At 34.9% G+C, this 24,381-nt stretch overlaps 1 protein-coding gene across 3 annotated transcripts in view; it reads right to left on the reverse strand.

The window, feature by feature from the left end:
- Positions 1 to 24,381, reverse strand: part of LOC121739116 (adenylate cyclase type 2) — a 192,962-nt gene that overhangs the window by 111,431 nt on the left and 57,150 nt on the right. For all 3 annotated transcript variants that reach the window (XM_042131444.1, XM_042131445.1, XM_042131443.1), the window contains exon 2: positions 15,934 to 16,079. In XM_042131444.1, the coding sequence (XP_041987378.1) occupies positions 15,934 to 16,079 (146 nt within the window). The remainder of the gene's footprint in view (positions 1 to 15,933; positions 16,080 to 24,381) is intronic.

Consider the following 24,381-nt stretch of genomic DNA (forward strand, 5'->3'; position numbering starts at 1 on the left):
GAAGTAACAGACAGTCAGACACACTTTTAAATTTATTACTCGACTACGCCGAAGCAAAAAGGAGGTTTATATACTATATACTAATAAGTATGGATTATAAATTCCTTGATCATCTTTAACCGAGTTCAGCGCAAGTGGACCTTAAATTACTTTCTAGTGAATACTGAATAGTGGCTATTTACAATAATTAGAATTGTGGAAAGTTAAATAAAGCATCAAAGAATCCCTTGCGATGCTTGAGTAGATAGATAGTTCAATTAGGATTTAATTTGCTTGTGAGAATTCAACCAGTCACTGAAAATTTAAGCAATTTTAGAACACAGTATAATATTATAGGACAGCGGTCAGCAACCTTTTGGCAAGCAAAGGTCGCAAGGTAACAAAAACTAAAGGCGCTTTTACTGTCAGTTTATGCAATATAATATTATTTAAGTCAAAATTATAGGTGAATTGTTCAAAGGTAAAACGCTCTAGATTATATCATCTTTTGAACGAAAGAACCGAATCGAAATAGACCGTTCATCTGTTAGGGAGCCACAATATCACAAACAATTTCAATGATTCTTCTTTATTTGCACAGAAAGATACACTTTCGCATTATAATAATATTAAAATGGATTCTTATTTAAAAACACAACAAAGTAAAACAAAAAAATTTATTAAAGTTGACTTGAAGATTGTCAATTAAAAGTTAACTACGATCAAAATTGTCAAGTTGTTGATAAGGAAAGAGTTAGGTTATATTTTCTGTATTCCTTTTTCAAAACTTTATAGACTTTATCTTCCTAGCTAGATTAAATAGGAAAATGACAAGATTTTGACAGGGAGTCAACGACCGCTACCGCCATGTTTCGCCGAGTACAGTATAGTACTAGTCCTAATGTCGTTGAAACTAAGGGTCGAATTTCGACCATTGGGCGATCTCTAGTTATAATAATAATATCCTTAATTTTGGATATTATGTACAGCCATATAAAAACGAGCTTTTGCCCGCGGCTTCGCTTGCGTTAAGAAGTTGTGGCGGTACCCACAATTCGCCTAACATTCCTGCATCGCGCTATCGAAGTTTTCTGAGCGCGTCGGTATATATACGACAGCTGAAATGTATCACGTGGGCTCCGGCCTGACCGAGCATAACACCTCGCTCGATTGGAAGATCTTCCTTTGTGGCGGCCACGCACATATCCGACATTGGTGACCCTCGACAGAACACGCCTTCTTCATCATCATCACTCCCTCCGCACCGCGCCAGCCAGCATCGCCTCATCGGGTACCTCGTCCACTAGCCGCAATGTACCGCGGCCTGGGCGACTCTGCATCGGCATATACAAACTTTCATCCCCTATTTTAACCCCTTGGAGGTAGAATTGATCAGAATCCTTTCTTAGCGGATGCCTACGTAATATCATCTACCTGCATACCAAATTTCAGCCCGATCGGATCGGTTTTGGCTGTGCGTTGATAGATCACCATGTCAGTCAGTCACCTTTGAGTTTTATATATATAGATAATCCAATTCTATTCTACTTTTTACTTAACCTTTTCCATTTCCCGCCATTATTAGCCGAACGAGATGACGCGCGATTTAACCCGAACTGATTTGAAACGAAAAAGTAATTTCGTCGTGAAATCTACAGCCCGCAGCTGTCGACTACAGAATACAGATTCATAATGGTAAGGGCGAGTGTACAATGGGCAGAATTATTTTCAACAACGAGATTAGCTATTCTATTATATTCCAGATACTTATAATATTCCACACTGTGGACTTTCAACTTCAATTTTCTTCATCAACTTTCATATTGGCGCATTCAATAATTGAATGCGTCAAGGAACGCAACGCCAATATTGTCATTTTTGAAGTTTTGGATACGGTCAGAGGACATGCGTCGCGGGCATGCCTTACGTTCGCTGTTGACTGCGCTATAACGCATGCCCTTGACGAACAGAAAAAGGCACAAAGCCATTAGGTGGGTAAGACGAGGACGATTAACGTTATTTCAAATGTCAAATATTGAGACTTATCTCATAATTTTTTGTTATTATACGTTTTACAAGCTCATTTGCACTATTTTTGTTTTAAGAGCCACTTCTTCTCAAGTATACTGAAAAAAAAAACTAAACAAAAAACACTAATTCTAAACAGCCTACTTTTAGTTGTAGTTCTAATATTTTTAAGGAGTATTTTTGTACAACATAATTTTATACTATTGAATAAAAATTTTATATGCAAATTATTTTCGCTGGGCTAGTTCCCGAACTCCCAAAATAGTATTGTAAACTATCGTTTTTTTATTATATTGAATACAATTAATCAAAAACAAAATACTACAAATTAACTAATAATATTTATCACATACTAGATGACGCCCGCAACTCCGTTGCGACAAAAATTGTTTATCACGCAGGAACCGTACATTTTCCGAGATAAAAAGTATCCTATGTCCTTCCTCGGGGCTCAAAGTATCTCCATACCAAATTTCAGTAAAATCGGTTTAGCGGTTTGGGCGTGAAGAGGTAACAGACAGACAGACAGATAGACAGACACACTTTCGCATTTATAATATTAGTATGGACGACTTGATAACATTTTGATCACAGTGTGTCCTCACCCCGACATCTCAAGTAACGTAGCAAACATTACGTAGACAATAGTCTCTCGTAGCGCCACGAGCTACGGTGCTACGGTGCTACGCCGTAGACGCGCTACGCCAATAATACTGAAGAGCGCCTGAGCTTGAGAGCCTTAATAAAGCTTATTGTTAACTGGATATTATTAATAACTCGTTAAATCTTTATTAATAATCCTTACTAATTAATGTAAGTTGGTACGAATAGACGAATATACGAATAGTCCCGGGAAAGGACAAAGAATAATTTATGTTGCAAATTGTACGGTTCCCGGGCGTTAAGCGAATCTCAAGGCAACGAGTTTACGGGTTTCATCAAGTCATTAACAGCTCGCATATTATTTTAGTTAAGTACACTTAATATTTCCTATTATATTTCACTAAGGAAGAAATATAATATTATTATGTTGTGCTGAAATACCGTTGTTTACGGTACAAACTACAAGGTATATCTTGTATAACCTGTACGTTGTACGTTGCCGCGGGGCTCGCTCTGGACGTGAATGTTGAGGATATAATATGTAATCTTGTTATGTTGTTGCAAGGTATGTTGAGACTACTTGTATAAAATCTGCAGTAAATGTAGCTAGTATTAATATCTCTCTGTCTGTCTGTCCTGTATATCTGTAAATGAATCTTCACGCCCTAACCGCGGTACCGATTTTGCTGTTTGTTATGTATATACTTTGAGTCCCGAGAAAGGACATAGGACACTTTTTATTCCGGAAAAGTGCACGGTTACCGCACGGTAACCAAATTTTGGCGCAACGGAGAGACAATCAGACAGACACACTTTCGCATTTATAATATAATAATAAAGTTTTAAGTATGAAGTATGAATTTTTCTTAGTATAAACATTCCCTGGACTTCCGTTCAGTGATTCTCCGGATCATCTAGTTAAGGGCCTGTATTCCCAGAAACGGACGATTTTCAAGATTTAAAAGTGACAGTAGACACAAAAATATAGTAATTTAAATTCTGAAAAAAAATATATGTGTTAGTTAAGGATCTAACACAGTGGAATTTATATTCCATTACACAATATCATGAACTTCATTCGATAGAAAAAAATCCCAAACTTACCTCTTCTTTTAACGAATTTTCCATACTATGTCCAAATTATTTGGAATTTTCAGATAATTTTTGCACTGAATTAAAGACAAAGAATATATCTAGGGCGATTCGTTTTTTTGGCTCAATTTAATTGATGTATAAAAAAACGACGATCAAAAGACTATAAAATAGCAGGCGCAAAGGTTCGGCTGGTACGCTTTCAGTCACACACTTTGCGCCTACTATATTATATTATAGCCAAAAAAACGAATCGCCCATCGCCCAGAACATTTTTCCAATACAGTCTTCAGAATAAAAAATATGCTGTTAGAGGTATATTAAGCTGATGTATATTATAGTTAGATATACTATGATGGCACGTAAGGTATCTCAAGTATGCTCGAGGCATGCAGCTTGCGAGCCACCGATATTATGATAATATTAATTAACTAAGTGAAGGCTATAATATAATCTTATATATAAAATTCTCATGTCACAATGTCAGTTACCGTACTCCTCCGAAACGGCTTTATAGATTTTTACCAAATTTTATATGCATATTCAATTGGTCTGAAAATCGGCTACTGGCTACTTTTTATATTGATAAGTGCACTTGTTGAATAAATAATAGCAAATTACTACAACTCGAGACTGACGGCGACCATTGTTTGTACGACGAGATAGCGATGAACATTGCCATGGTGCAATATTTCGACGGGTGCAAAGTAAAAAAAGTCATCTGCAATTTTGAGTTTTTCGTTTTTTTGTAGAAACTAGCTTAAAATATCATGTTCTACAACATACCAAAAACAAAAATTCAAATATCACCTTATTTTTGGTACTTTTGTCACGTAAAAGAAGACATCTACTCCTGTTTTGTGAAATTGCACGATGTAGATGCGGATAACTACCGCTGGTCGTCTTTACGCGGGACGCGCGGGGTTCATGTTATGCGGCATAAGCGGCTATCTGCCATATATAGCTTTTTCTACGTTACGATTGTAATTTAGGTGTCTCAATTTACTTTTGTAAATTAGTATTGTTTGTTATGTTCATGAGTACCTATCTATGTTAATTCTTATTGTTAGCTATATTAATTGACTTCTAATTTCTTACTGTTATTTTTTACTGTTGTTTCATGTTCAGAAAGTCCAAAACGACTTTTTAAAGAAGTTGAAAGTTTCCGATAGATTTATCGAGCAAAATACTGTGCAGCCCGATGAAGTTATTGAACATCTTATAGAAAACCTTGATGTGGCAGCGATGAAGACAAATGAATATAAGTTAACTTCGTAAGATAAGTCCCCATGATCTAAATACTCTAGGTCAGTCACACCAGTTCACTCTCAGTCTGAAATATAAAATGATTTTGAAAATTTGGATGTCGATCTCAGCAAATAACAAATACGCCAACACCCTCAGAATGCAATTCATCACTTCAAGTCCGCCGCGTCCATTATAAGTATTAGATCAAAATATTGTATCATTTTTATTAAACAGATATTTTGATCTCATATGATCTTGAGTTGCTTGAGTTTATTAACTCGTACAGGCCATCGAGTATATTTTCCCTCTCAAACTGTAAATCTTCAATCATTCTCTTTAGGTGCTAAAGACCAAATGCCATAATATCATTTGAATGATCATTTTAATTTAAATTTCAGATGAATACTAGAATGGTTTTAGTTTTATTGGGTTTAAATTCGGTGACCCTCGATTAAAATAACCTTTTGAGGTCAACTTCTGAAACGAGAAGGTCTATTTCAATGAAAAGTCCGCTCTTAAGTGATTTTCATTAGTTTTAAATAAATTGTAGCTTTCCATTTCAAAACCTCATTTTAGTACGAATACTTTTTTTTTCACTCAAAGATCTAATAGAATTAATAAACTAATTTCTTAATGACGTGTAGTGGGACAGTGGGACCAACACGGTAAAAGATCAGGTGCAGGGTCAACTTTTTATATTTTCATCCGACGCATGGATCTTTCTTTTTAGCGAGCCTGTCAAACCGAACCCGCGACCTTCAAGTCAAAACCACACTCTAGAGTCTATACGAAAATGTAAAGTTCTTTCACCGTGTCGGTTATCCGTCCCACTGGGTTCGGATTCGAGTCTAGAGTCTAGACCACTAAACATAGCGATCCTTTTTTTGTCGTTGGAGAAATGCAATTACGGATCCCCGGCGGTCTGGGGATGGCCACCGGGGTATGTGGGACTCCCCAGGGCGGTGAAGGCCGCGCCCGGGCATACCCACTAAAACACCAACTAATGTTCCTACTATCCGCTTTAGGCAAAGCCACAGGATACGCGGGAAACACAACCGCGAACCTGCCAGCGAATGCCCCTAAAGGCAAAACACAGTGATCCTAATTAAATTAATCCTAATCAATCAGCAACTATAACACATTATAATAATAATTAATAACTCCCACACCGGTTTTGGTGACGGTGGCCGGTTTCATTGAAACTAGGCCAGTTATGCAGGAGTAATTTTATAGTGAATAAGAATAAGAATACTTTTATTTCCAGCATCACACGAAACATCATAATAATTAAACAGTATTCAGTGGTACAGTTATTATGATCTAGTCACAAACAGTATAAGATCTATAAATATTATTACAATGCTGTGTGATGCCAAAAATTGGCCCCAGCTCAGCAAACGCAGCAAGCGAGCCCGCTGCACTGATATTCTGCGGGGGCCAATGAGTGGCTTCACAATACTAATAAACTAAACAGTAAAACGTACAGAAATTGACATGGAACTAAAGTCAAGAAAGTGAAGAAATAAAAAATTAAATTAAAAATTAAAATTAAAAGTTAAAAAGTGGCAACATCGTAGTGTCATCCCTTTTTTTTTAGTTTGTTTAGTGCCCAAGTATGTGCACAGTACACAAGAGACCGACACGACTGGCGAGAGACAATCAGGTGATCAGCCTCCACTGTCGTAAACAAACTTGGAAATAACATGTTTCCAACGCGGGAATCGAACCCACGACCTCCGAGTCATGAGCCACGCTCTTAACCACTGAACCACGGAGGCGTTACACACATAACACATTATAGTTTACTTATTATTTTACCTGTCTTTACATGTATAGCGGGTCTATACATGTAAGACATGTAGGCGTCATGCACATTAGTTCATAGTCAGTCTATACATGTGTATAGACGATGACAATCTCAAGTAACTCTATTAGCTATTATAAGATCAGCCTTAGCCTAAATTAAGCTGGGGTGACCATAATAAGTTCATAAGAGACACGGATTCGGATACGGGACATAAAAGTTGGGTAATAATGAATATCAACGTCTTGAAAACAAATAGGACCTTTAGAATAATTTTGGGAGTCTACTTAAATAATCTACTGAATTTATATATATTTTTAATGAATTTACAAATTACATACATAGTTACAATGCATAGTTAAACAATTTTGATTTATATCAAATTGATAATAACAAGCAACATAATAAATGATGATCTTCATGATTTTATTTCCTTTTTTTAACAATTTTAGCTAGATATTTTTGGTTAGTAATAATAATACTATACTTTATACATACATCTGTGTTTTCAGTAGCTCAAATAAGTATTATTAACATGTCCATAATTTTCCGTAGAAACCATTAAACAATGTTTACTCTTCTCAAAGGATAGGAGCTATACACATTACACAAGGTACCTATATTATCTAGCAGTTCGTAGTCTAGCAGCCTAAACTTTAAGGAAAATCTTAGGTAACTTAGTTGACTTTTACATTAATCGATGAAATGTAATATGATTAATAATATCAAAAAGGGTTTATTTATAAATGGGATAGTGCCTACCAGTAATTCACTATGTAATATTATGATACACTTAAAAGATTTTCCGCCTTTCTCAAAAGATAGAAAAAATGTAAGTGGTCAAATGATGCTTTAAATAATAAATTAAAGTAATCAAAAGGTGGAAAAAATTAGAGGGGTCTAATGAGCTTCCTCGCGTTCTTTAGCATGTTATAATAATAATAATAAAAATAATAATAGCTCCCACACCGGTTTCGGTGACGGTGGCCGGTTTCATTGAAACCAGGCCAGCTACGCAGGAGTAACTTTATAGTGTCCAAGTGTGTGCGCAATACATAAGAGCACTCTCTATTCCTTTACTCTCATAACCCAGTGGGACGGAAGACCGACACGACCGGCGAGAGATCAGGTGCAGGACCGACTTTTTACATGCCCATCCAACGCATGGATCATCTTACTTGTCAGACAATCAGGTGATCAGCCTTCATTGTCCTAACCAAACTTGGAAATAACATTTTTCCAACGCGGGAATCGAACCCACGACCTCCGAGTCGAGAGCCGCGCTCTATACCACTAGACCACGGAGGCATGTTATAACTCAGATATTAAAGACACTAGATTGATATCATGTCCCTTGTAGCCACTGACCTCCATTATACAAGTACGCTGGACTTATGGTACCCACTTGATTTTTGTGCCTATTTGAAGCGGAATCAGCGCCCCCAATGCGGAGAAAGAGAACTGACGTCATTTTTAGTTCTATTCGCCCGCATTGGGGGCGCTGATTCCGCTTCAAATAGGCACAAAAAATAGCTGTCATTTCAAAAGGTATCATCAGTCCAGTGTACTTGTATAATGGAGGTCAGTGCTTGTAGAAACTCTGACATTTCTGCACATTGATCAAATCAATGTAATCGAGTCGCAAGCTAAGTACTCCGTCGGGTTTAAGGAAATCTGATATTTGTGTTGAAAGATGTTTGAGAAATTTCAGCCGCTGGCTTTCCTAGACACGAGTTTTAGTGAACAGCGATACTGCTATCCATACTATTGTCTGTGTCTGTCGTTTTACGCCGACGCTGAAGCGATTTTGCTGAAATTTGGTATGAAGAAACTTTGAGTCTTAGGAAAATAAATAAAAATAAAATAAAATTAGCCTTTATTCTATTACCAATTAAATACTTATTACATTTTTATTTCGTTTATAAGATTATAAGATTAGAATTAGAAAATACACAGGATACTGTTTATTGGACAGAACGGACGGAAAATGTACGGTTCCCGCGCTTAAAAAGAATTTTGTCGCAGCGGAGTTGCGGGGTTATCCAGTTCTTAATAAAAACTTTGCTAGAAAGTGTAATTCCCTGTTTTTTTCCTACTCAATTGTTTATTTTAATCATCTAATTAAAATTTTCGCGATAAAAGTTATAATTATGTAAAATGTGCTCATTAAAACATTTTATCGTATTGAATCCCTTAAAGGCTTAATCTCTGTTTGATTAATCTGATTCACATTAAAAATCTGAATCAGAATCATCTATACAAATATTTGCGAAAGTATGTCTGATTTAAGATAATATGATCATGACAACATTTACAAGTCTTTTATTTTGGAAATATTTTCGCGTATTTGTTAAAATACAGAAGTCTGTATGAAAATACAGACTTCTACAAATGTAATTGAAAATGTTTTCACAACTTCAAAGTAAATATTATCCATTCACACGATTCAATAAGTTCCACGAGTTGATGAAAAATATAAAATGTTATTTTAGTACTAATGAAAATGACCGCTGGATAAACAGAGAAATATACGAATATCAATGAGAAAAGTATGAGTTCCATAATAATCTATACATATTATAAAACAAAGTCGCTTTTTTTTCACTCGTGTCCCTTTGTTCCCTTTAATCTTTTAAACTACGCAACCGATTTTGATGACTCTTTCAGTGTTAGATAGCCCATTTAGCGAGGAAGGCTATATTTTATCACGCTAAGACTAATAGGAGCGAAGAAATAGAGGAAAATGTGGAAAAAACGGGGAAAATTATTTGAAAGGGCTAATTGAACGCGCTAATCTCAGGAACTACTGGTCCGATTTGAAAAATTATTTCAGTGTTAAATAGCCCATTTATTAAGGAAGGCTATAGGCTTTATTTTATCACGCTAAGACTAATAGGAGAATGTGGAAAAATCGGGGAAATTATTTGAAAGGGCTTATCTCGCGAACTACTGGAGCAATTTTTATGTAAGAAGTAGAACACGTAAAAAATCATAGGTTATCGATTTTTATCATTTTTTCAGTAGTTATATCTATATTTTATACCCGTGCGACGCCGGGGCGGGTCGCTAGTATTATTATAATTATATAATTTTGACGCAACAGAGTTGCAGGCGTCTTCTTGTTTTACATAATAGAAAACGTTGGGACGCGTAACGCCAAAATCCTAACATTCTTAAACGCCTTCCAAAAAGGAGGAGGTTCGGCTATATTTTTTTCATTCTACTTAGAATTTTCGTACGTAGTTTTCAATCAGTGTTCATCTTTGTATCATAATATTATTGTTTGATTTTGACTATGTTGATTTTTAAGTTACTGCATAGTTCTGAGCGCGGCGACCGAATCAAGAAATTTCGTAACGAAAAAGACCTAACACCCCCACTCCGACCGACACAGCGCCGCACCGTATGCTGGTCAGTGCAAAGTTGCCAGAATTATACTGCACAGTGTTGGGTGCGTGTGCCTAGACGTGTGCGAATTATAATTGCGTAAGTTGATAAAAAATGCTATGCAATAGCTTTACCGCGGCAAGCCCCGAGTGCCACATGTATTTTTTTTTTTAAATGCCGTAACATTTCATAATAAACAATAGTTTGTTAATTATGAAAATGAGTGTGTACAGGACAAATTTACATTGGACCAAGTGAAGTGTAATTTATCTACATAATAATTTGTTTGGTGTTGACAAAATAAACACTTCGCGTAAACAAATTAAATCGTTTATGCTGGGTTTATGCACTGTATTGTTTGAACAATTTCAATTAAATTGAAAATTACGTTACAACATTCAATATTTTGTAAATTCAAACAGTGATTTTACATATTGATAAAATATGCACACAAAAATTGCAGGTGCGTTGTCGGCCTTTTATAAGACAATACGCTCCCTTCTTGAAGGTTTGCAGGTCGTATAGGTCCAGAAATACTGCTGGCGACAGTTCGTTCCAAGCTTTACAGTGCGCGGAGGAAAGTTACGCGAAAAACGGTGGGATATTGCCACGACTCATCGTGGTGATGAGGATGGTATCATGTTATATTATATCCTTTTCTTACTAATACATTATTGTTAGTCATGCGGCTTTACCAGAGCTAGAATTTGTCTTTGTTATTGGCTCTTTAAATATTTTATTTGTAACTGTCGCATTTTGTCGGCAACTTAGCATATTTTCACTCTCACCACAATATTTCTTACTCCTATATTTACTTGTTACGAAAGCACTCTTTCAATGTGTCATGGCGGTACCAAATTGGTACATATATTAATACTACCAATATATTGTTCTGTTTGATATCGGAGGTGATCTTGTGACAGCAATTGGTTTCTACTAGACGTGTGGTTATTTGATGATACAAATAAAATTCAAGAGATATTATATCTCCAGTTCAAATTCGATAGCTTTTAGCCGAATTCGGAAAAAGGCACTATTAGATAGGAAAAATTATTTAATACTTTTTAGTTCATATTATTTAAAGGATGTTATTATTGTTTTTACCTTGGAAGTCGATTTTAATTTTTTGTTAAAAATAATAATTTCACTCTTTTTAGTTACCTAGTAAACTATCGCGTACTATACGTAGAAAAATACACCTGTATATTATTCTACGTATCTTATTACAAGCTCACCGGTGAGCGAGACACAATAGAATAACAATAGGTTTCCAAGAATCCACGATCGAAGGATTAATAGGAGTATAATCTTTAATCAGTAAAACCGTTTCGGAGGAGTAAGGTAACTAAAATTGTGACACGAGAAAGATAAGAAGATGTACTTATTTACTATATTAAATATTAATATTATAAGGTACTTATTTAAAGGGGCAGTTGTAAATTGCAGTTTTGGTAAGTTAAAAATTATAAATGGCACGTTTAATAACTAGTTTAGCAGTTAAAACTAAGCAGTAAAGTAAACAAAACAGAGTTTTAAAAAATAATGAAATGGATCATTGAAAACATTATTGAACAGTAAAATAATTAAATGAGCGGTTAAAATTAATGAATGAGCGGTTACGTATGGGCAGTAACGAATCGGAATTTGTCAGTAAGAAATCTCATTCTAAGCAGTTCTTTAAACAATGAGGCGGTAAAATATAATAATATCGGCCAAGTGCGAGTCGAACTCGCCCATGGAGGATTCCGTACCATTATAAAGCGAAAGTAAGACGGTCACCGGCTGCTGCCGCAGCTGCTGCTGAAGATTCAGCTAAGTATATCTGGTACCGACTTCAAAATGATGAAGATTGAGTACAGAAATAGTTGAGTTTTAGCCGAATTCGGAAAAAGGCACTATTAGATAGGAAAAATTATTTAATACTTTTTAGTTCATATTATTTAAAGGATGTTATTGATTGTTTTTACCTTGGAAGTCGGTTTTAATTTTTTGTTAAAAATAATGGATTAAACAATCACCGAGTGATTTAAAAACGATCGTAACTAATTGACTTTTCATAGGAATCTATGATAGTTAGGACATGGTTAGGACGACGCGATGCTACAAACGATAGTGTGGCGATTATTAGGTACGTAGTAAAAACATTTTTATATAGATGTCTATTGTCTAGTATTATCATATTCATGGATTTCATATTTAATTATTATTTACCACTTTTATATCTGACAGTAAGTATAGAATGTTAGTTTGGTATAGAGAATAATCTGTATTGTTAAACATACTTACTGTTTTTTTAGGATTATTAGATGATAGTATCGGTTATATGATCGTTATTTTAATAAAATAATGGGTCAAACGAGCAAACGGGTCACGTGGTGGAAAGCAACTATTGTCGCCCTTAGATACTCGCAACATCAGAAGAGCTGCAGGTGCGTTGCCGGCCTTCGAAGGTTTGCAGGTGGTATTGAAAATACTGCTGGTGACAGTTTGTTTCAGAGTTTTACAGTGCGCAGCATCAAGATGATAGAATATGTTTCGCGTGGAACGATAGCAAAAAGTTGCAGGAGGTATGATTCCGAACAATTTCTTAGAGCACTCCACGTGATACAACCGATAGCCCGGGCGCGCACTAGCGGCCAGGCCGCGGCGGCCATCGAAATAGATACCTTAGTATGAAACCGCCATAGACCACGCGCACCTGGCCGCAAGTCGCAACGCGATCAGCGGCCACACCATACTTCTGATGGCCGCCGTGACCTGGCTGCTGCGGCCCTTGTGCATTAGTTTATTCTTAAATTATATAGATAGATAGATAGATAGATAGATTCTTTATTGCTCACATTAACTAAATAATACAATAATGTTTCTAAAACTAAGCATAACAAAAAACATAAATGTGTGCAAGGGCGGATATATATTTAGTCTTTTTTTCTCTAAATTGTAAATTATTGTCTAACAACGTCGCCTTCACGAGAACGAACACAAAAACAAAGGAAGTAATTAGTTGATTGGAAGTAAGATATAAAATAAATAAATAAATAAATAAATAAATAAATAAATAAGATCTCAAAATTATTTTTTCAAATTAGCGGTTTTGGTTATGGTTTTGAAAAAATTTATTGCATATTTACAATCTACTATTTATGGTCTACTTTGCTGTAAATAAATTATTTTAATCGACTACGGGTTTTTTGGGCATAGTCCTTTGTTCATATTATGAAATAGCAAAGCCGGCTAGTGGCTTTAGCGTTAATATAGGTGTAAACTAGCTGTCCCGGTGAACTTCGTGTCACTTTAAAACCTTCCCTGGACATCTACGAATATTTTAAGACTCAAATTAGCCCAATCCGTTCAGCCGTTTTCGAGTTTTAGAGTTACTAACACAATTGAAAATTCATTTTTATATATAAAAGTGTTGTTTTTAGACTTTTTCAGGATTTCTTTTTTTAGAATTTTTCTCTCCGCAAGAACCATCATCGTACTTCAAGGAATATTTAAAAAAAAGAATTAGCGAAATCGGTCCAACCGTTCTCGAGTTTTGCGCTTAGCAACACATTCAGCGATTCATTTTTATATTATAGATAAGAAGAGACACACTTACATTAATTATAATATTTTAATAATGCAGGATACGACTATGAGCCAGAATTGAATCGTAATTTCTATTTTGGATTCGTCGTAGTTGGTTGGAAAAGGATAAAAGTCCTTTTACTTAAGGGGGCGACTAACCCTAAAGTGTCGATTTTATAATTCATTTTTATACTTGAAAATAAGCCCCAAGTTGTTTCATTTTCTAAAATTAGATACTACATTATATTTCCGAGAATTCGATCTGACCAAAAACACGATATCTTAAAATTTTCTCGATAGAAAAAAATCACAAAAATGCATCTAATTTTCACCAATTTTTCATTTATTGCCATAACCGTGCATTGAACTAAGTTAATATTTTAACACATTGTATAAAATTCTGTCATTGAGAGATCGACCTAGCGGATTTTTAAAATGTTGTATATTTATCGAGTTATTGAGAAAAAACTAATTTGGCGATGAATCCGCATCGTTCTTTTTCACCTGGCATATGAAAGACGGGCGTGAGTGTGAAGAGAGAAGGACGATGTTTGATTTTTGGGGCTAGTCGCCCTCTTAAGACACAACATTTGAGTTGTGTATGCGCTTATCTTATAAAAACTTAGGTAATGCCAGAAAACCTTCTAAGCCAAGCTTTCTCAAAGTAGGGTACGCGAACCTCTAGAGGTTCGCTATTCTATGGCAGGAGGTTCGCGACAATATTTACATAATGGTGGCTTGATAACTGGTAGGCACGCGCGGCCTTCTTTTATGACTTTATGTGTTACCTTACATTCTAAATAAAAACCTTTTTTTATTCAACAGTCAATTTTATGGGTTCAGGGGGGTTTCATTAGTATGGGGTTCGCTGTCACCTGAAAATTTGTTGAGCCGAAAGTTTAAGAAACCCTGTCCTAAACGAAGAAATAAGTTTACGTTTAGTAGAATATTGCTTTTCTATAGAAAAGGAAATGGAAAATGGAAAGGACGAGTAAACGTTTGCGGCATCCATCGATAACGCAATAAAAGAATCGCAATGAAAATCAAGAAATATTTTCTAATACTGGGAATATGGAGTTATAAGAATAATAGAGATATTCAGCACTTTCAAACACTCTGCAAATTTTAAAGTACATTTTTATTTAGCCAAGTCTTGGAGAATGGATATTGAATGTACTGTCGCTTCTTGTTGGAAATTCATCTTCAATCAAATAATTGTACACTTTATAATACACGGAACAAGTGCAAGGAGAGTGTATAATTATTTAATTGGAGAATGGACTTTAAAAAAAACGTGTTTTTTTATGGATTTTCAGAGACTATATAATAAGTAATAACGGACACCGGCGATAATAATCACGGATAATCCTTAAAATCGGAAAGTGTATATGTATTGATGTTTTCACGTTACCGCTGAACCGATTTAGATGAAAATCTCTATAGAGATAGAGCGACGGGAAAGGACATAGAATAATTTTACTGCGGAAAATTGTAATTGTACGGTAAACGACTTTCCTCACAATGGAGTTATAAATAGTGAAATATTATGATGCCATTCAGTACCAGGCCACTGACTAGCACCGGTCTGACTAAACTAATAAAATATAAACTTCTCAAGCGGACTCGACAGGAAAGTTTGTTTATGTTACTTTTGTTTGAATGTTTGCTTCTAATAGAATAGTATAATATTATAGTTTTGATGATATTTCCACAAGTTTAAATTAATAAAAGTTTTTTTTTTGTTTAGCATATTTATCGTGGCAGCTGTTTGACACGAAAGATCCTACGGCTACGTAGCTCGGTGGCAGTTACTAACCACCACGTGATCTGTCAGTCTATTACCCAAACAAACTGACATCGTTACTCTATACATGACAGCGTGACTCACATTTCTTAAGAGTGGAATATGCCGAATATGCAGATATTCCTAGTCACACTAACATATTCTGTTACTTTGTACACAATGGCGCTTTTCTGGTCCGCATGCGGGTGACAACATGCTACTGGGCATATGATAGAAAAAAGACCATAAGACTAGGGTTACACGGTCAGTCTGGCATCAATTCAGTCCATCAGTCTGATCCAGACTGACGAAAGAATGATCGTGTAACCGTATTATTGACGGACTGATAATCTTTTTATTATGTTCTTTCCGGCCATCATTCTGGCGTCAATCTGAGACTGATGAACTAATGTAATATTTGTGACACCATGACACTTACATAGGAGTGCAGTATGCAGACCGCGCACAGCAGTATCACGCTGCACAACAACGTGACGCACAGCGCTGACTCGAACAGCGCGTGCTTCAGCCGCACGCAGTACCGCCGGTATAGAGCCTCCAACTCCAACTCCGTGCCTTCCTCCTCTGTAACAAAATACGATGGGTCTGTCAATAATTAATTGATATAAATGAAAATAATATTGCCTTACAACTTTTTATGATAGACATGCTTTAGTCCGCGGCATCGCTCGCGTAGGTAAATTTCTAAACTTTAATCCTATGAAACAAAACTGAAAACGAGACCGAGACTGAAACCAGAACTAAAACCACCAACTCGAACCCGAGTCACCGTGATAGCACGTCGTAGTATCACAGAAAATCCATACTAATATTATAAATGCGATAATGTGTCTGTCTGTTACCTCTTCACGCCCAAATGCCACGCCTGGTATGGAGATACTTTGAGTCCTGGGAAAGGACATTGGATCATTTTTAACCCAGAAAAACGCACGATAAAAGAATTTGCGCAACGGAGTTGCAAGTGTCATCTAGTGTATTATAACCCGAACCTAAATCCAAATAGCTTTGTCCACACTATGCACTTTCATCTTCAATTTTCGTCATCATTTTTCATTCAACTTTCGTTTCGGCCCATTCAATAATTGTATTCGTCAACGAAAGCAAAGCCAACATTGGCATTTTTGTACAGTTGCAGTGTCTATCAGATTATTGTAACATATGCGACGAGAGCATTTTACTGGGTGGAATATGTGCTAGTTATTTGGTCATAAGAAATTCCAGAAAAAAAAGAACCAAGTGAAAGTTTTGGGTACGGTCAGAGCGCATGCGTCGCGGGCATGCCTCACGTGCACTGTTGACTGCGCTATAACGCATGCCCTTGATGAACAAAAAAAAAGGCCCAGGACATAGCTAATCAGTTACAGTTACGATGACGGTCACGATCACGGCCACAGAATTTCTCTGTTATGCGACCGAACTTTATGTAAATCCCGCTTGCAGTATAGCCTGTCAAGAAAGTGAAGAAATTAAAAAGTGGCAACATCGTAGTGCCATCCCGTTCAAATCAATCTAAGAAAAAAGGGATGACACTACGATGTTGCCACTTTTTAATTTCTTCACTTTCTTGACGGACTATAAATGAAATTATTTTTAAGCGTTTTCTGTGTTAATAATTGTTCAAAATAACAAAGCTTAATATTTTGCTGTTATTGTAATACAGTCAGCAATTTAACAACAATTTAAGCAAAACAAAGTTGATTCCGTTGAATAACAAACGTAGTCGGTCCAGGTAAACTAATTTAAATATTATTTATTGTGTTTCTTGAAGTTAGAAATTTAATATAGACAAGAATATTATTTACTTCAATATTGCTTTTTGTTCTTTGTAAAGTATTTCGTGTTCGCTTCTTTTGTGTCTAATATTAGAATGTAAAATAATTTAAATTGTGTATATGGCTGAAATTAAGATTGAGTTAAGTATTTTAATTTTAATATATTTTATTACTATTTTCAAGTATTATTTCAATACATTTTGAGCTCCAATTAAAAATCCAAATCCGATTTCACTCATTTACATCCCGTAAATTGAATAAAATCAATTTTGCATGATAAGCTTTGGACGAGTAAAAAAACGATACAATCGGAAATTTTAAATATAAACGGTTTCCGCGTTGTTTGAAATTGAATAAAAAATATAGTGCCAATTTAGCTAAAAATTGCTTTTTAAATTGGAAGTATTTAAAATGGCTCTCTATAAATAATCTGAGAGCAATTAAGTGAGGCACTGTCAGGCAATTTTGGGGGTAATAAAGTTATACCGGCTCAAAACTGCTTTGACGCCTGTATTTCCTGAAATATACGAGGCACTAGCGCCAGTAACTCAATAGTATTCGTAGGACTATCCCGGGTAGTCTACTAGAGATCGCCCAATGGTGAAAATTCGACTCGATTCGATTATTATCAAAATATTGACTTTATTATTTTTTAGATATAATTCCTGCGACATAGGCTCAGATTAATAAAGTTAAATGATGACAGACTGGCCGTGTAATAATTGTCTAATGCAGTATTAATTGAGATTCAATAAAAAAGCTAAATCTATTTTCAATTTGACAATTACAGACTTTAACCATAAATAAAATAGTGCAATTCATGTGTATAGGCACAGAATAGGCTTATGAATCAAAATCTCCTAGTGTGTGTGTTGTAGTGTGTGTTATGTTTTATTTGTTAAAAATGTATGATAAAACACAATTTCAAAACAATATCAGATCGATGCACTCCTTCACTATATTTAGCCCTAGTAATCATGAAATCCGTTATTTCCACCCATATCACTCTCAATGAAATACTTTGAATGCAAATACCATCTGAGCTATTAATTCTAATAAACAATAGAGGGATAGGATGGTAGGGTTTACGGTCTCTGGTGGAAGGACTTTTGAGATTACGAATTTATGTCCTCTTATATTATGAAATATAAGAGGACTTCGCGACTAAAGAGCGTTTTATTAGGACGTATGGGCGTATTAGTGAGGTATTTTAAGACGTATTAGTAAGGTTCGCGAGATAAGCCCTTTCAATAATACTCCTGTTTTTTCCACATTTTCCTATTAATCTTGCGTGATAAACTATAACTAATAGCCTTCCTCAATAAATGGGTTTTCTAACACTGAAAGAATTTTTCAAATCGGACCAGTAATTCCTGAGATTAGCGCGTTCAAGTTAGCCCTTTCAAATAATTTTCCCTGTTATTTCCACATTTTCCTCTATTTCTTCGCTCCTATTAGTCTTAACGTGATAAAATATAGCCTATAGCCTTCCTCGATAAATGAGCTATCTAACACTGAAAGAGTCATAAAAATCCGTTGCGTAGTTTTAAAGATTAAAGGGAACAAAGACATGACATGAGGGAAAAAAAGCGACTTTGTTGTATAATATCGCCCATGACTATTAACAATGTCGAATGTGAAAAACGACAACTTTACAGGAGAGCGATTCAAAGTCTAAATTGTGCATAACTTTTTACTTATTTCAAGTAGGATCATGAAATTTCAGGGTAATACTATAAAAGTTATTTACGTTTGATATGTTATTATGAGTATTTCGTATTTTATGCCTAAATATGAGAAAAGTCACTTCTGACCTTTTTTACGGGGTACGAGTAATGCTGATTTGTCGGAAGTGCCAGAACCGACATTGTTGCTTGTAGAAAATCGATGATTGCTTGTCGGAAGTGGCATTTACGTCATTGTTGAGTGATAACTGTTAATTTAAAAATATGTCGCATGTAGAAATTACCAACAAAAACAACAACAATTTAAATAAAAAAAAATAGTTTTATGGACTTCTGTTAAATAAAACGTAAAAACAAAGGACCTATGAAAATACAAAACATTTCTTATGATTTAAATAATCCGGAAAATCAAATTTTCATCCGAATGAAAACTTAAAACATTGAAATTAAAAATTATTACCAACACTATTTTGTTGAATTTTTGATAGCATAACTTAAATTAACTAAACAAAATAAAAAATATAAATTAATTATAAAGAGGAAAAGTTTGTTTTATTCGTATGTTTGTTTATATTGAATGGGCTCAATAACTACTGAAAAATTTTTAAAAATTCTTTTACTTTTGGAAAGCTACATCATTTGCAAAGAACACAGGCTATGTATTATTCTGAAAAATATTAGAGATCCTACCGAAAATAGCAAAAATATAACCCAAAGTGGTAAAAAAATTGCCAAAAATTTCATTATTTCGCTTCCGCTACGAAAAATACTGATGATAGATCAAAAAAATGTTATACATGTTTATAGTACTCATCATTATCTACAAAAAAGCCCAGGGCAGCTTATGTCTATCTTTTAAGGTTAACGAATAATAACCATTACTTTCATTAAAAAATTTACTTCAAATCATCTCCTTCTAGCGTGACTTTTTTGCATATTCGTTATTAATCCTTACCTACATAAATATCAAAATATTAATCGGAATTATGTGAAAAATAGAATTGTCCTTTAAATTATTACCATGGGCCAAATATTTTAGAAGTAAGGACAGTTTGATTAAAGCTCAAATTAAGGCCCCCGCGCCAACGCGGCAACGGCGGCGGTTACCACCAATGTGTAATGGAAAATATTATATTTGCAAGTCGAACGACCGGCTATCGATCTCATCTAGAACTTCCAAATATGCTGGAGAGATGATAGTGCCTAAATGTGTGGGGAATACAGAAAGTACTGACGAAATACTGACTGTTTTGCAGGCCCATGAAACGAAGTTCGCGGAGTCAATAGTTCTTAAAAATTTCTACATTTTAGGACACTTACGTACCATCACAGCCTTTGTTTACATGAAAAATTGAGATTAGTATTTATTAGATTAATTATTCAAAAGCAGTCTTCTTCATCCGAGATTTTCTCTGATCCATTGTGGTATTTTAAATAGCATTTTAGATATAATTTTTGGGAATTATGTCACTTGTACATAATTTGAGTAAATCTTTATGTTTGTTGCCTACCTGCTTAATAGCAAAATGCTAAGAAAGTCTGGCTTTATTGCGGCTACTAGTCACCAAATCGCAAAACCATGAAAAATACGATTAATAAATAAAAAAATATATTAATTCATTATGTATGACATGTGCCAACAAAAACCTAATTTTCGCACAAAAATTACCCATTTTAAAGCCTTCTGAATTTCTTAAAGTCGGTAAGCTACGACAGATATGGTACAAACTACAAGCGCCATTTAATCAATAAGAAAAGTACATGAAATTATTATGATTTAGTACTACCGACATTTTACCAATTTATAAATCCACATAACAATGTCAGAAGTGGCACTACCGACAATTTAACCATTTATAAAACCGATTAAAAATGTCGTATGTGGTACTACCGACATTTTACACATTTGAAAAACCGGTTAAGAACGTTGGATGTGGTACATCCTACAATTTTAAGTTACCTACGATAAATTAATGTTGATGAAGTTAAGAATTCATCTCATAATCAAATCTAAAGCAATAAAACTTAAGTTATACTGTTAAAAATATTTAAAAAAAATTATAAAGAATAGTAAATACCATTTTTCGTACTAGCGTTAGCTTTGGAAATAATATTACCATTAGCATTTTTTGCCTTTTACTATATTTTTCTTCATTTCGTTGAGTACCTAGTTTTAATTGGCCGTGCTGATCTTGTAGACATTGAAAACTTATTTTTTTTGCTACCGTTTTTATATTTTTGATTTAGAAGAATTGCTCGTTTAAAGATATAAGATAAAGATTTTTGACAGGGAGTCAATGACCGCTACCGCCATGTTTCGCCGAGTACAGTATAGACACAGTATAGCAATATTAGTCCCTATATTGCTATACTGTGGTATAGACATGAATTGCAAGCAGAGTGGCCATTTTGCGATTTAAAAAAATGAATCATATTGACGACAACGACGGCGACTACCTCTGTGGCTCAGTTGGTGGGCTGTTGGTAGCTCAAACCGGGGGTCGCGGGTTCAAATCCCGCCGACGACGGAATAAAAAGTTTCCAAAGTTCCTGGGTCATGGATGTGTATTAAATGTGTGTATCAAAATATAATAAAAATCTTAAATATTATATGTTTAGTTTAAAAGTATTAAATATATTTCCGTTGTCTGGTACCTGTAACACAAGTCCTTCAGGTACTTAGCACGGGGCCAGACTGACGTGGTGTGAAGCGTCCATAGATATTATTATTATTATATTATGATTCATAATAAGTATTATGATCTCGAAAGCGACCATTTTAGCCCCGCAGGTCACAGTTCAGTATAGAATTAATGTTCACTTCAATAACCGGTCTTCTTATTCACCAGTAATATGCAGCTCCTAGCAATTGATTTCAATTATCCCGACCTACTCTGCACCAGATAATCCGATGTGTCATATGACAAGCGATACATCTCTATTGTGTAAAGTTAAGCCAGCGGGGCTAAAATGGTCACATTTAGCAATTCCTCTCAATCAATGCAGCAAATGAATTGTCAAAACTGTCAAACTGACAAATGTCAAATTATATTCCACTCGGGCTAGCTTGTCGCTGGCGGTCGTTGGCTGCCTGTCAAAAACTTGTCATTTTCCATATAAAACCACAATAAACAATATCTGACACTTCATTGACAATCGCGGTTTATATGGAAAATGACAAGTTTTTGACAGGGAGTCAATGACCGCTAGCGCCAAGTTAGCCCGAGTGGAGTATAGTACGATTTACTAGATATGAATTGCAAGCAGAGTTGCATTTTGCGATTTTAGAAAAATTAATCATAACATAATGTGATTCTTCAAAGCGACCATTTTAGCCCCGCAGGTCTCTTGTTCAGACTTTAGGGCTAGCAATATAAAGTTTTTTTCAAAAAGTTTTTTTGCTTTTAATTTATTTTTTGTTTTTTAGTTAAATCTCTGACTATATTTCTTAAGCCTGCTTGATTGTAGTTTGTTTTCTTTCAAGAATTTGTTAAAATCTGATTAACTTAATTTAAGTCTTTAAGAAATAGTACTTAGTGTTACGACTAATAAATTAAATATCACTTAACAAAAATGACCGGATTCAACGATACGATACGATACGCCACGACACGGCATGACAGAACACGACATGACTTTTCAATTTACTCTCAATAAGCCTTTTTGTTTGATACCCATATGCAGAAGTGCTTTAAAAATAACTATATTCCCCTATCTTAGATGAGCCGCCATATTGGATGTAGAATGACATTACATTCGTTTCCGAGGTACTCTCAATGAGCCCTTTCATTTGATACCCATATTGCAGAAGTGCACTAAAAATAACTATATCCCCCTACATTGAATGAGACGCCATATTGGATGTAGAATGACATTACATTTGTTTCCAAGTTACTCTCAATGAGCCCTTTCATTTGATACCCATATTGCAGAAGTGCATAGAAAATAACTATTTCGCCATCTTGGATTGAGAGTGATGTCACATACAATATCATGTATTGTCATCCAAACTAAACGTGTCTGCAAAATTTCAGCTCGATCGGTTAAATATATCTACTCCAAAAGTGAGTTCCAAAATTTCACCCGAACATACATACTTACATACATACAGAGCAAGTTAAACAAAAGCTTTTAAAAATACAATAGTACGGGAGCCCTAGAACACATTTGTTTTGATTACTATCTAGCAAATTTTTTGTGAGTAGCTTCATTTTGATAAGACGAACAACATTTCTATTTGCAAAAAATCTCGAAAGTGGTAGCTAACAGAGATAGAAAGGATTTTATACTTTGAATTGATGGTCCTAAAATATAGACTGTTTTATTTGTAGGACAATGTTACTCTTAAATTAAATAACTAATAACCTGTCAATATACAAAAAAAAACAACTAATTAGGGTTCCGTTTTAGGGTTCAGTGGTCAACCAAGTTTTGTTGATTACAGATTATATTGTCCTACAAATAAAACAGTCCATATTTTAGGACCGTCAAGTCAAAGTATTGAATCCTTTCTATCTCTGTTAGCTACCACTTTCGAGATTTTTCGCAAATAAAAATGTTGTTCGTCTTATCAAAATGAAGCTACTAACAAAAAATTAGCTCGATAGTAATAAAAAAAAATTGTTCTAGGGCTCCCGTACTATAACAAAAACAAAGATAAAATTAACTTACAGTCGAACTATTTCTACAAAATAGGATGACAATACATTCCCTACAAATTCGTAGACCACACAAAAGACTTTAAAAGGCTGAAATGGTCATAATTTCCCAACAGTCCCCAATAAAGATCGTAATCGTGACACAGTACTACCACATTCCAAATATTATACAGTAGACTAAACTATGTAGAACGACCGAATATGGCACATACATAATATGCATAATTTAAAATTTTAAATAATTTTATCAGCCAAATATGTCCATGGACGAATGCCTGGTTTTTGAGTTATCCGACAGTAGTCTTATCTATACTAATCTATACTAATATTATAAATGCGAAAGTATCTCTGTCTGTCTGTCTGTCTCGCTTTCACGCCAAAACTACCGAACCGATTGTAATGAAATTTTGTATACAGATAGTCTAAAGCCTGATAAAGGACATAGGCTACTTTTTTACTGGAAAAAAGGGGTTGTAAGGGGGTGAAAATACGAAAATTTGTTCAAATTAAGTTAGTTCCAAAAATTCATACTAGATGGCGCCGTGCGTCTCTTACATCGCGCTAACGCTTGCCCAACATGTTTCTATAAGTGGTGGTATCATCATACATTTGATTTTCGATTATTTTCGATTGTTATTTCTTCTTTACGTTATTTAATAAGTCAGTATATTATATTATATACAGTGACGTAACCTTAAACCTATCAATGATAAATAGTTTATGAGTAAAGTTGTGTAATTGGGGGGCTAAA

This window comes from Aricia agestis, chromosome Z, assembly GCF_905147365.1.
Source record: "Aricia agestis chromosome Z, ilAriAges1.1, whole genome shotgun sequence".
Lineage (NCBI taxonomy): Eukaryota > Metazoa > Arthropoda > Insecta > Lepidoptera > Lycaenidae > Aricia > Aricia agestis.